Source organism: Falco peregrinus, chromosome 6, assembly GCF_023634155.1.
Source record: "Falco peregrinus isolate bFalPer1 chromosome 6, bFalPer1.pri, whole genome shotgun sequence".
Taxonomy (NCBI): domain Eukaryota; kingdom Metazoa; phylum Chordata; class Aves; order Falconiformes; family Falconidae; genus Falco; species Falco peregrinus.
Window position 1 is genome coordinate 8,946,474 of NC_073726.1, and position 13,517 is coordinate 8,959,990.

The window sequence follows — 13,517 nt, forward strand, 5'->3', positions numbered from 1 at the left end:
CTGGTATAAGAAACACAAAGAGCTGAAGCAATATATAAGACTTAGCTTTATTATCTTCTTATTTTATAACCCTCAATGGTAAGAAGACAGCACATAAAGTTCATTAATAATTTTAGTTCCTAATGGTGTTCTTACTCAAGCGTCCAGTTCTCAAAATACTTTAAAGTCATATCTATGTAGTTAGGTACCAACATCAAAACAGGTATATTAGTTTTGCAAATGTAACTTGCAGTCTGGGTACATAATTAAATAAACTCAACCTTCCTAATTTGCATAAGAAAAGGTTACTTAACTTATAACTTAATCACATAACCTAATAATGTACAAGTTGTTGTGTTTGGAAGAATGAGGGAGATAGATGAGCATTTTTGATAAAAAAAGGTGTAAGCAGAGCCAGTTGCAAAAAGAAGTTAGAAGCATTAAACTGATGAAAAGAAACATTTTATTTATTTTTTTTTAGTAATAAGAATTAGAAATAAGTGGAGAAACTTCTGCAGAGGTATGATACACCCTTCATACCTTGAAATGTTTGGGGTTTTTAGCTATATATACTTCATCTCAGATGGAAATTAGCTGGTTTCAGACATTATAGGGTAACATTCTTTGACCCCCTACACATGGAAACACTCAGAAATTACATTTCTATTTCATCAGAAATTGTCATATAAAAAAAAATAAAACATATACTGAATTTTTCTGTAGTGAAAATGAAACATTTCTTTCTCAAATGTTTAACTTTTTGTCTCAGTAATGCTTGTGTCATCTTGTCCTGAATAAAAAAAGCAAAAAACCCCTCTCAAAATTATACTTTTGAAATAAAAACCCCACATTTTATCTTAATGTTTTAATACTGCTAAGATAAAAGGAAAAAAATAAAGCTCTATGTCTTGTCATTCTTTAAAAGTTTGTCAAACAAATGCAAAATATTTCAATTTTAATGAAACTGCCTTTCCAAAAGCTAACTTAGGTCTTTGAAAAATATTCTGGTCAACCATAAGTGTGGAAGAGGCCAAATTAGATAATGACAATTGTGTCTTCGAGCCTGAAAATCTTTTGTCTCTTAGTTTAATCCATGAACAGAGCTCTGTTTTGTAGACAATGATGTCACCTCTGTAAGATAATCGTGACTTGGAAGAGAACTTTAGCTTGCTGCTGCATGGCTGAAGTCAGCGTGGCTCCTTATGGCAACTTCCATGAAAGCAGACTGGGCTCTTTGAGCACAAGGTTGCAAGTCAACACTTGAGCAATGTTACTGTGAGCTTAACTTTAGTTCAGGCATGCTATGTGGAGAGTTTAGGCAGTAAAATCCATTACGTCCGTGTGCAAGAATTTGTTGTAGGAGACTGTGAATCTATGTTGCTTCCTGGGGTTTAGATTTACCTACAAGGTTCCCTGTCAGAAGTGATCCCTTCTTGATTGTCTTTACAGATTTGGGCTTATAATTTCATGTAGAGAAACCCACAAAATTCTCTTCCCAGTTTCAGACAAAAATTAGTTGACTGTTGTTTTGTTTTACCTCAAATCTGAGACTATCTTTTGAGTGTCACATTAAAGCTCAAGCATCAGTAAACTCAGACAACTCAGTAAAGTGAGTCTTTACATGCAAACTCTTTTGGTAGTTCAAATTCTGAGAAAATAAATATTTGATGACTAGAGACAACCTTAGCTAAATAACGTATGCCTAATTTTAAGAATACTGATACTAGACTGGTTAGAGGAATGCATAAAGAAAGATGGAAATAATTGCTTTTGCCACCAACCATCTGGAAAATAGCAAAAACCAGAGGGGATTAAGTTTTTTTTAAAAAAAATCCAGTGAATACAAGAAATCTGTGGCCATTTTATGACCACAAAGAAGAAGAATGTCCTCACTTACAAAAGCAGACCAAAAAGTTTCAGAATGAGAACATTAATCACTGCTGTTATTTTTCTTAGAAGGCATGATTAAAAGTCAGGTTCTGCCACCTGTGTACAGCATTTAAGTGCAAAGGAGGTGACTGAAAGCCATCTCTGAACACCATGACAGCAGTAAGAAGCATGCAAGGGAAAATTAGGACACCAGCCTACCATTAAAACCAGGCAATCCAGGACAATTTAACTGAAAACAGTCTTTTATAGCACTGATAAAATGCTTAAAATAAACAGGGTGGGGAGTGGAATAAAAAAATGTTAAATCAAAGATCTCTGTAGGGAACAAATTATCCTGAAAGAGGAAAGGTTATATTTATTTAGAAATAAATGTTTTTACAAAATCCAGCCCTTCTTGTGGTGGGGTTCCTTTTTGTGCCTAAACATAGTTGCAAGGAATTCTATAAGTTCCTGTGTCATCTTCATGATGTTGAATACACCCATCAGGGATTGTGACTTGGGACCGTTCACTGACTGTACTTGGAGGTAAACTGGCAATATTTTTGCCTGACCCACCTCTAGAATTTTTTGAAGCATTCATTTGCATTTAAACTCCCTAAAACACCAAATCCAAATGCTACTTAGGCCCATTGGTACTGAGAATTTTAGAGAAATGGAGGAAAGAATAAGGACCATATTCAAGCTAATTTTCAGAGAAAAACTCATTAGGTAACAACAGTCTAGGTTTTGTGTTCACACTGTTACTTTGTTATGAATCAGTACTGATATTACTTTAAAAAAAAATTTGGAAATCTTTTAGAATTTAGACATTTATTAAATTTCTTTTCATAGCCTAAATTTTCCCAGCCTTTAGAAAACAAACAAAAATAAGGCGGCTCCTTTCCTCAAGAAGGATGTACCTGGCATGTAGACAGAAAACAGAAAATAACAGTATATTTCTTTTTTCATATTATACCTCTGCAAGTTCTAAATCTGCAAGTAGGAAGAACCATGTTCCCCCAGGGGGAGATACTCATACCCACTGTGATGATGAAAAAGGACATAGCTGTGAAAGCATTGCAATAGCTGACCAGTAAATGTAAGTGGAGACCAATTTCAATTACATTCTTTTGGCCACAGACTGTTTTGAAGTTTAACTGAGCATCCCATGTCCTTTATGAAGTAGTTACACAGTGATTCACTGTGGAGAGGAAAATTCCTTTCTCACATCCTTCCAGAATTCATTCCTTTCAGGGCTTCTTTTTCCTCGGTTTGTGTTGTTACCCAATCATAAACATCTCTACTACAGAATTTTTCTTTTAGCCTCTGACTTTAAAGACTTTGGATGTTGGCTTTCATTTGCACAAATAGCACTGAAAAGTGAGAGGATGAAAAATGTGGATTTTTTGTGGCTTTGTTTTTTTTTTTTTTGGTTTGGTTTGGTTTTGGTTTTGTTTGTTTGTTTTGTGGTTTTTTTTAATCCTGGGGGAAAAAAAAAAAATCAGTAATTTGGTGATGGTGAGAATGTCCCTTGCAGTTATTTTCCATCAGATGGTGATGTCAATGGAATCTGTAGTGGTACATTCAGAACTGATTCTTCTGGGGGGAAAAAATAAAAATAAAAAAAAAAAATCCCCTACTATTTAAAATGGAAATATAAAATAATTGATCTTTCTTGCTTCATGACACCTTAAAGACAGACTCTGATGGCTGAAGTCGATAGCCAGTGGTCTCATATGGAGCCAGAGCTGCTTTTTTTCTTTCTTCCTTTTCTATTTTAGAATGAACATCTGTTTTGCTCATGATGTAAGTATCTGTGGGAGCACATATGTTTGTGAAATACGCATGGCTGTGTGCCTGTGAATACATATAGGAATGCAAAAACCCCACCAGGTTTAAAAGGAATAGGTGAATTGTATTTATTAGAATGTTTTGTGTTCTTTCGTGGTCTCACTGAACATATTCTAATGTTTTGGGGTTTTTTTTTCCCTACAAGAATGAATAAAAGGAAGATCCAACAAAAAACCTTGCTAAAAAGCCTTTTCTAAAACACTGAAATAAATGAAAGAGACTTTGATTTCTTAAAAGCTGTTAGTTTTGAGAGAAAAAGCTCACGACTGTAGATGACATGTTAGTGAAAAAGTACCATTGACCTGCTTGTTAAATAAAAACATCTTTGTCATAAATAATAAGCAATTTAGAGAAAAATGCATTTTTACTTAAATAAAGTAAAAAATACACCAAGGTATGGGCTTAAAATGCAGAATATTTTAATCTGTTAAAAGATTATAACAAAATCTCTCATCCTCCATTATGATTTAGTGTATTGGATACTAACTAAGTGCCACTTTCGTGCATTCAGAATGAAGTATTCATTATTTATTTTTTTAAATTATTTTCTTTTTATTGCCTTATATCAAAAAGTATCGCCACTATTGGCTGAAGAATTGAGTGCCTTTGCAAGAGTAAGTGAATTGTTTTCCGAGTTATTTGGTGAGCTTCTGAGGAAATGAAAAGCCACATGATTTTAGGATATTTCCATACTGCAGTGTAGTTGGTGACTGCAACAAAGGAGGTGTACTGGAGTGAGATTTTAACTAGATTTGGACATCAAAAGCAGTGAAAGTGCCATGACATGGACTTCAACAGGAGAATAGAGCCCGTAGAAGGCTCAGGTTCTTATTCATAAAGCTATGCTACCCTGAAGTCCATATAGCCACATTGGTGATCGTATGGTTTCTTGAGGTAAATTGAAGGTAACTCTGGAAAGAATGCATGGCTGCATTCAGACCTCCCAACTGCAGTACTTGGCATTAAGGAGACATTTAAGTTTTGAACAATTATTGCTTGAGTTATTTGATCTTCAGCTTATAATTATATCTTCCTAGGTGTCACTCCCTGTTAACTCATGCTCTATAAAATTATTGTTAAGCACATCTAAGGATACACAAGAGGATGGCAGCAAGCTGGTTGTTTAACAATTCCTAAAAATTCCCAATTACCAGCATCACTGAAAGTCCCATGAAGAACAGTCACTTCCCTCATTTTTCTTTAACATTCAGATTTCTTGGAGTTCAATTTTATCAAATAATGAACTGTCTGCTCAAGAATAATGTCTTGATGGATGCACTAAATCACAGGGCTATCCTGATTTTTGTCAACAGAACTTGAGCGTGGAGCATTTTATTGGTTTTGATATCTCCAACATCCTTCATGCTGAACTAGGTTCTTGACAATTGGAACAAACTTTCAATATAACAAGGTCTCGATTTTCTAGACTTTCAATATAACCAGGGGAAGGACTAGAAGAGGAGGAGAAATGCAGTTGTCTGTTTTCCCTCATATTCTCTTGCATCGTGTGATACTGTCAGAAGTGTGCAGTCCCCTGTCAGACAGAGGCTGTGTCTGCCCGCACCAGCACCCTGTGTGCCTCACAGAAGAGTTTCTTACTGAGGCTTCTTCTGAGTCTCTGACATCTGTTCCTCTACTTGGAATAAGAACTTATCTGCCTTTACATATTTCTGTAATGTCTTCTGGAAACTTTCCACAGGCCTGCATTAAAATTTTCTTGGCCTAGTGACCAGTCGCATATAATTCTTCATCATCATCATAAAAAAAATAATATATATATATGTACTTGAAGGCAGCTGAAAAAGTCCTGCCAGATAGGATGAGGTCCCAGATGTGCTGTGGCTATTTGTCATGAGCTTTGTCAGGAAAAATGTGATTTGTGATGAAGCTGCCGTGAAATAATTTTCTTGCAATGATGTATACTGAGTCAGGTGAGGTATGTCTCCTTATTGTAAGAAATAGCTTACCAAAGCAAGAGCATAGCTTGATCCTTTCCCCTTTTACAATGGTAAGGCTAGTTATGTACACGGGGAGATAAAACATCTTAGAGGGTAAACTGGTTCAGAGTAGTATGATCATGGTCCCAACACTGAACAGACTTGAACTGAAAACTATCTTCAGCTTTTTTGACACAAAGACAAGTGTCCTTTCTTGTGCATCCTAGTTACTTGGTACTTAGTTGGTCTAGAATGTAGTGCTGGATCCTAGCTGGGGTAGGAGAAAACATGGCCCCTGTATTATTTATAGCTTCAGCTTTCAGTCTTTGCTTCAGGAAATTAATTTGTTAGCTCAAGTTTTCTACCACGTCTGCTTGCTATTTTTCAAATACGCATTCAACATCACTTTTTCTGACACCCACCTCCATATATTTAAAGTATTTGATAAATTCACAATTAGCATGCCATCTTGTGACTTCAGAACCCATGAGAGCTAAAATGAATATATATTATAAAATCATCATAAATTTAACTGCCAAAATAATACAGGTCATACATTTAACTTTTGGTTTATTTTCTCATTGATAAAATCATTGTTGTAAGAGCACAAAAAGAAAGGGAAAAGGTCATAGATCCAGTGTACTGACAGTATCTTCAAAATCTACCAGTTTTTTGTTTGGTGATAACCTATTTCCCACAAGCTGTGTTATACAGAGCCCTGTATCACATTTGATACCCAGCTGTTAGACAGAAGATAAATGGGTATTTATCATCACTGACACAGTGCGGTTGGTATTAACTGTTTTATTCCTCAGATCAAGCTAGGATGACTGAATACCACCTTAGTTTTACAGATCTGAGAACACGCAAAAGAGGCTGAGCACAGTTTGGTGCTAAGACTTTCCCCGCCCATCCCCCCCCCGCCCTCCCTCTGCCCCCGAGTAGCTGAAGAACTACATTTCATCAGTGTCACCTTAATGTCTTTAAAATGTATGACAGATGCAAACCCTTAATTTCACCTCCTGTGCCATACACGCATTACAGAACGGGTACAATTGGGATAGGTACAATTACCGGTATCTGTTCCTAGCTGAGGTACCTGAAATGAGGCTGTCTGACTCCCTTCCTGGTCCTAATAACATCTCTTGGTGCAGCCCTCCGTGAAGCCTGTTCATAAGTCCTTGTAATTGACTGTTTTTGAACACAACATTTCCTTTTTAGTAAAGAAGATAGTTAGCTCTCATTTCCTTATACAAATGTTAGATTAATCATCATTTCAGCCAAGGGAAATTTAGACCAATGTATTTTTTTAGGTACATCCCCAGACAATGGAGGATAACAAACATTTTAGAAACCAGCAACAGGGACAAGCAGTCATCATGCTAAATCAGTCAGAAATGCTGGCAGAGTGAAACATGTAGACATTATTTGTTCTTATGATTCACAGTGATAAATCGTTCAGGGGCATTAGGTGTCTGAACCATCTGCCCTTTGACATCTCTGCAGCAAATGGTAAATCCATTGGTATCACATATGAGACATCTGTTCTCAAACTCTCTTTCTTCTTGATTTTGGGAAATCTCTTTTGTTCACCCGTCATAAGATTATTGCAACTACAGGCCTTAAACCCTGCCTTTTTGGTACCTCCGCTAGCTGTTTTTGAGTAATAGTTATTCCTTACTCAGTTTGCTGGCTCCTATGAATCCTTTTCCTAGACACTCATCTCTCTCTGTGTTTGGGCTCTTAGTCCAAGCTGTAGATTTCAAAGGCAGGAGGGCACTGAGAGGTTAGACGTAATGTTGTAAGTACCTTTGTGGACCTAGCATTTCACCATTAGCTGAAAATTGATACTCTGTTGTTTGTTTGAGCAACAGCTGTATATGCAATACATAGATAAGGATGTACACAAAGTGTTTTGTGAGTTGGAGATAGTTTACACAATTCATTAGAAATGTAGCAACAAGGCTGAATGTATTTTATTGTGTTCCTAGTAGGACTTAATACATTCTTCAATCTAGAGATGCTAAGATGTGCAGTACGGTCATGATTGAACTTGCTGCTGTAATGATGGAATGGTGTTGCTTTTACACCATTTTGACTGAAAATAGCTTTTTTAGATACCGCAGTTTTTCATTGCTTGCTATCCATTCCATACAGATTGCAGATGGCTGTATATAGTGTATTTTATATATATGCATTTTGTAATATTTGCATTTTGGTTTTATGTGAGAAGAATGGTTTCTGTTTTTTTGTTGTTGTTGTTGTTGTTGTTGCTTTTTTTTTTTCCTGAGGGCCCTTGCATGAATAGAGATGGTTGAAAAATGCATTCTCAAAATTTATGAGGTAACAAATTATTCCTTTACACAATCTTTAGGACCTGTTTTACTTTTTGTGCCTGAATGACTCTGGGGACTGTTGAGAGCTTGGCATTGTTTTCCAATTTTATTTTTTAGCAGTGAATTGCTGATTGTTAAATTTACAGGTGTCTGCTAAGTACTTCTCTTACCTTTCAGCGTCTATCAGGTCGAGCATCTATCACGATAGTGTAATATCAGTTTAGAAAACTAGCTAAAGCTTTTTATAGTACAGTGTCCATACTTTCCTTGCTGGATTGTCAAAGATACCCAGTGAATAGGGTATCATCTGTTGTTATTGGCAAATTAGCTTTCTGTCATGGGGAGCCAGGCTATTCATAAAAATATGAAGAAATGCGTTGCCAGAAAAAGGCATTATATTCCATTTTAAAGCAGATAGGAGTAAATTATTTATGCTATCTCTTTATACTATTTTTATAGGGTTAAAAATATGTACAAATAATTTTTGTTAGAAATGACAAATTTATGATTTGCAAATATTATTTCTTTCATGTAAAGCAGAGAAGAATTCAGGATAAATCTATACTGTAGTATGGATCTCTCAATCTAATAAAATAATAATATAACATCTTAAGAAATTGCTGCATAGCTAAAAAAGGTGATACATTTGCCTGTGACTAAAACTGGCTGATTTCATTCGAAAGTTGTTACTTTTATATTGGCAGCTGATAATTCCATGCTTCATTTATGCCATGTCTAAACTTGATTCAAACTTAGGATCTGACTGTGCAGACAACTATAGACGTCGATGAGATTCTGCAAAGGCAGAACAAAACCCGATAATGGATCCCCAGCATTTTCTAAACCTTACATGGACTAGACTAGAATATTTCAGTTGGAAGGGACGTACAATGATCATTTAGTCCAACTGCCTGACGAATACAGGGCTGACCAAAAGTTAAAGCATGTTGTTATTAAGGGTATGGTCCAAATGCCTCTTAAACACTGCCAAGCTTGGGGCAACTTTGAACCGTTGCCACTCATTCTTAGAATAAAAGAAATAAAAAAGGCTTCATAAGTATGTTTATTTTGTTTGTCTGCTTTGCTTAAAGATTAGATAAATTCACCTTGAGTAAGCGAATGCAAGAGACCTCTGTAACATTGTCAGGTAGCTTTATATCCCAAGCTGCACCTGGCTGGACCCTTCTTTTTGTGCAAATTGTACCACTGACAGTGTGTATTAACCTAGTTTGTGAGGTAGTTTGGGAAAGCAGTAGGTTGACTTTTTGATAGGGAGGGGGAGACTGTTGAGGAAGTTGGAAGGCCTCCCCAAATACAACATAGTCATCTCACTGTGATTGGTTGTCCAATTAATTGTGCTATGTAGACATGTATATGCCCTGAATGATCTTACACATCAGAAAATAAATACCAGCGTTCATTAAAAATAGAACAGCTCTTTTAAAACACATTCTTATTCTTACTCGCACTGAAAGCAGTTTTCAGTGTAGAAGTATTTAGATGCTGAGGTGCAAAAATCATCATTTTCTTTGTCTTTATTTAGTGGCATGTATCTTTTTGTTAGAAATAAATATTTTCTCATTGCCTTAATATTCTGGTTTCATTAATTGTTAGATTCACCACGAGTCTCTTACATTGGGAATAACAACAATCAAGAGAAAATATTGGTGGCAATTAGATGTAGCAGTACAAATCAGGCAATAGTTCTTAAAGAAAAAAAAAAAAAGTAAATCCATAAATAAGCACGGAAAGATCACATATGGTATAAGAAGCTGGTAACAATCTGGACTCAGTGCTCCATGAAACAAGCTCAAGGAATTTCTCTCCTTGTGTGCTCAAACGTAGATACCAATGCCATAACTGGGAAGCAGAGACTCCCCTGAACTGGTGCATGAAAGCCTTTAGAAATCACCAAGTTTCTGTCAAAATTTGTCCCTTTTTGCAGGACAGGTAAAACATAAAGATTTGAATTAGCACTTTCCTCCTTCTGTCAGGAAGATATATAAATATCATCTCTGAGTTTGTGTTCGTTTGCTGATTAGTAATTTAGAATATTCAACGACAGTCCAAAACCTTTTAAATAATTAAGACAACTTAATTAAGACTGTCATAATAACAATTAGAAGGGATCTGTATGTATTCGTTCATAAAAGAACATTTCAAGTTCTCTACTCGATTCTGTAACCACAGCATTTATTGTTAACCTTCTACTCACTGTTGAAAAAGCAGAGGTGTATGATAGTACCTGGTACCAAAAAGCTGCATTACAAACCCATATCAAATTGCAGCTCCCACAGTTAAATGCAATCCTGTGGCAAGACTGGATTCTCAGCTGCCATAAACTGGGGTAGGTCTGTAGAACTCAGTCTAGCTGTTAGTGTGTGGTGCTTGGTGACCTGGCTCAGGATGGTGTTTAAAACTTTATATAAAACCTTAAATTAACAGGTAAATGAGTTGTACTCCTTAATGCAGTATTGTGTGTGGAAACTTGTACAGTGCATGTTTCAAAATTCATAGATAATGTAACTTTTGGCTGTGATGCTGTATCTCAGATTAGCGCCTTGCTTTCTTAGCCTGCCTGGTTAATTATGGATCATCTGAAGTGTGAATATTTAATGTGCAAAAATTCTTTTTTTTCCTTTTAATTTTTTCTCAGGAGGTGTTTGCATTGCTCAGTCACTCAAAATCCCTCGGGAACCAAGACCAGGAGAATTTGAAAAGATCATCAAACGCTTGTTGGAAACTCCAAATGCTCGAGCAGTGATCATGTTTGCGAATGAAGATGATATTAGGTGCCCGTTTCCTAATTTTGTGTGCTGAAGATTTTTCACATCACAGAGATGCTCAGTTGCCTGGTGCAGAATAGAGCAATGTAGGAGTTTTAGAGTCAATCCCCTGTAAAAATTCTTGGAAATCTCATGATAAGAAATTGAGTTCCAGTTATATACCGTACTGGTCCTTTATTCTGTGGAGATCTAACTGATTCCTAGTTCCTAAGAGTGCAGCTCCAATAGATTATTATTTAGTCACTGAAAACAAAGAAACCAAAGATGCTAGAAAAATATGGCTAAAGACGAAACAAATTAACTTGTACAGTACTGTAACTTGAATTCACTACAGCTGTTGTTGAATGTGCTTTAGACTGTGAAAACTATTGACTGGTTAGCGTGAGCTTACTTATGCATAGCCAGAATTAATGCTTGGGTTTCTCAAATCGTTTGTAAATTCTGTTTGTTTAATTAGTCATTTGTTGTTTGGTTGCAGGCGAATACTGGAAGCAGCCAAAAAAGCTAATCAGTCTGGACACTTCCTCTGGATTGGCTCAGATAGCTGGGGGTCAAAAATCTCACCAGTTCAGCAACAGGAGGAGATTGCAGAAGGAGCAGTAACCATCCTGCCCAAAAGAACATCAATAGATGGTAGGAATGTACATGGCACAGAATTCTCATTTTCTGACAATGACCTAGCACCCGTGTTCTCTTAAAAAAAATAATAAATTAATAAATCATGTAGTGCTTGATTACAGGGAAATCAGGGGAAACTTTCCAACTAAGTAACTTGAGTTGGCCTGATCCAATATTCTTTCAATATTTCTGTTGAGATGAGAAGATGCTGAATCTGCAATTAGGCAATCATGTAATTATCTAATAATGAGAGCATCTGTAGGGGAGAGCTTCTTACCCTTAGTCTGGTGGTTCTTTGGGACAAAAAAGAAGAGCATTGGATGGATGATAATGAGTCAGCTCATTCTTGTGGGAGGAGATCAATCTAGGCGCTGCTTTCCTCTCATAAAGTTACTTTAAGAAGCCACCTATATTAACAAAGTTTCTGACTTGTTGGATGAAGTGCCAGTTGTTGGTTTGAATCACTTTATTCCTGGAAGGGTACTGGACATAGTAACATCTCTTACTGTCTGGGTAAGCACTCTAAAGTGGTAAACGATTAGAAAAAACTCAGCATTATTGATGCTACTTGGAGAATTTAGCCATATGGAAATATTTGTAAAGAGCTTAATCCAGATGGTGTGTGTTAGTCATGATTTCTTTATGTTTGCTGGGTTGTAGGGGTAAGGCTGGTGCAGAATCTGATCAGATTTAAGCAGGAATCTTTAGTTTCTCAGCTGGGCTCATTAAATATATAAATAGAAGCAGAATTTTAGTGTCCTGAAAGCGTTCTGGTTCAACAGAGTGGTACCCAGTCATTTTAGATGGCTGTGAAATGAAATTTGTTTGGGTCACAGTTTTTGAGTAGTGATTACAGTTTGTCTAATGTCTTGTAGGTATCTAATTCTCTATTTGGTTCATCTGTGTATTAAAAATTTAGCTGTTTCCCTAACTATATGGTGGGTTTCTTTGTTGTTTTTTTTGTTGTTGTTGTTTTGTTTTGTTTTGGGGTTTTTTTTTATATATTATAGAATTCTGCTGGGGCTTTAGAGATTTTTTTACTGCAGTAGGTATTTAAAGATCTTGTTCTACAGAAAATACAGGTTAACAAATATAGTGCCTTTTTAATGCTTAAATACTACTATGCTCATAAAATATCTTATTATAGTAGTTTGTACTTAAAGTTTTTCTTCTTCTGATATTTATACAAAATATGTTGTTGTCTTTAAATGACTAATTTTATCCTGTATCATATTTTAATGCTTCTTTCACTTCCCTTTAAATGTAGGATTTGATAGATATTTTCGGAGCCGAACACTTGCTAACAATCGAAGAAATGTATGGTTTGCAGAATTTTGGGAGGAGAACTTTGGATGCAAGTTAGGATCACATGGAAAAAGAAACAGCAACATCAAGAAATGCACAGGTAACTGTGAAAGTAAGACATTATCTATAAGTTGCTGGAGTGCGGGAATGGAACTGCTTTCTTTTCATCACTCTTCTGGCTCCCTTCAGTACTCCAATACATATTATTGTGTTGTAAAAGAAGTGTGACATTTTTTTCTCAAACCTAAAGAAAAATTCATGGACAATGTTTGAGAAAGTTAGAAGTTAATTTGCAGAAATCCAATGATGGTACAGATCTTGTTAAAAACCTGTGGCTGTGGTTAAATTCCATTCATGTTTCAATGACCTTCTCTCTCACCCCATCTATAGTTGTCAATACGATATTTATTTTTTTTTTTTAGTGAATGGGCACATCACAATAATTCTCATATTGTTATCCCTGAAGCATATACAGAGAAAATTAAATTGCTGTTTAAACTGTTGAGGTCATGATGATGGGTCAAGTCATGAACTCCTTATTTAGTTTACAAACTGTGTTTGGAAGATGGAGTTAAAAATCAAATCAATATGTTCTTATTACTTGTCCTCATGTGAAAAGAACAGGATTCTCTATTGTTATAAAGCTGAAAGTCTCTATGAAGTTTGAGCAAAAACTGTGTAATTGGCACTGGTGTTCTCAAACCTGCTTGCTGAGGCATCAGACCCGGACACTATTGTCATGACAGCTCGTATAGCAGTTGCATTAGTAGCTCTGAGTTTCACCTCCTCTATTACATGTTGGCTTTTTGTTGTCCCTTGCAAAAGTTATTACAAGA

The 13,517-nt window shown here is 35.9% G+C and overlaps 1 protein-coding gene across 2 annotated transcripts in view; it reads left to right on the plus strand.

Moving 5' to 3' along the window:
• GRM8 (glutamate metabotropic receptor 8) overlaps positions 1 to 13,517 on the plus strand; it is a 359,089-nt gene that overhangs the window by 149,664 nt on the left and 195,908 nt on the right. For both annotated transcript variants that reach the window (XM_055809165.1, XM_055809167.1), the window contains 3 exons: positions 10,629 to 10,764; positions 11,237 to 11,391; positions 12,644 to 12,781. In XM_055809165.1, coding sequence (XP_055665140.1) covers positions 10,629 to 10,764; positions 11,237 to 11,391; positions 12,644 to 12,781 — 429 coding nt within the window. The remainder of the gene's footprint in view (positions 1 to 10,628; positions 10,765 to 11,236; positions 11,392 to 12,643; positions 12,782 to 13,517) is intronic.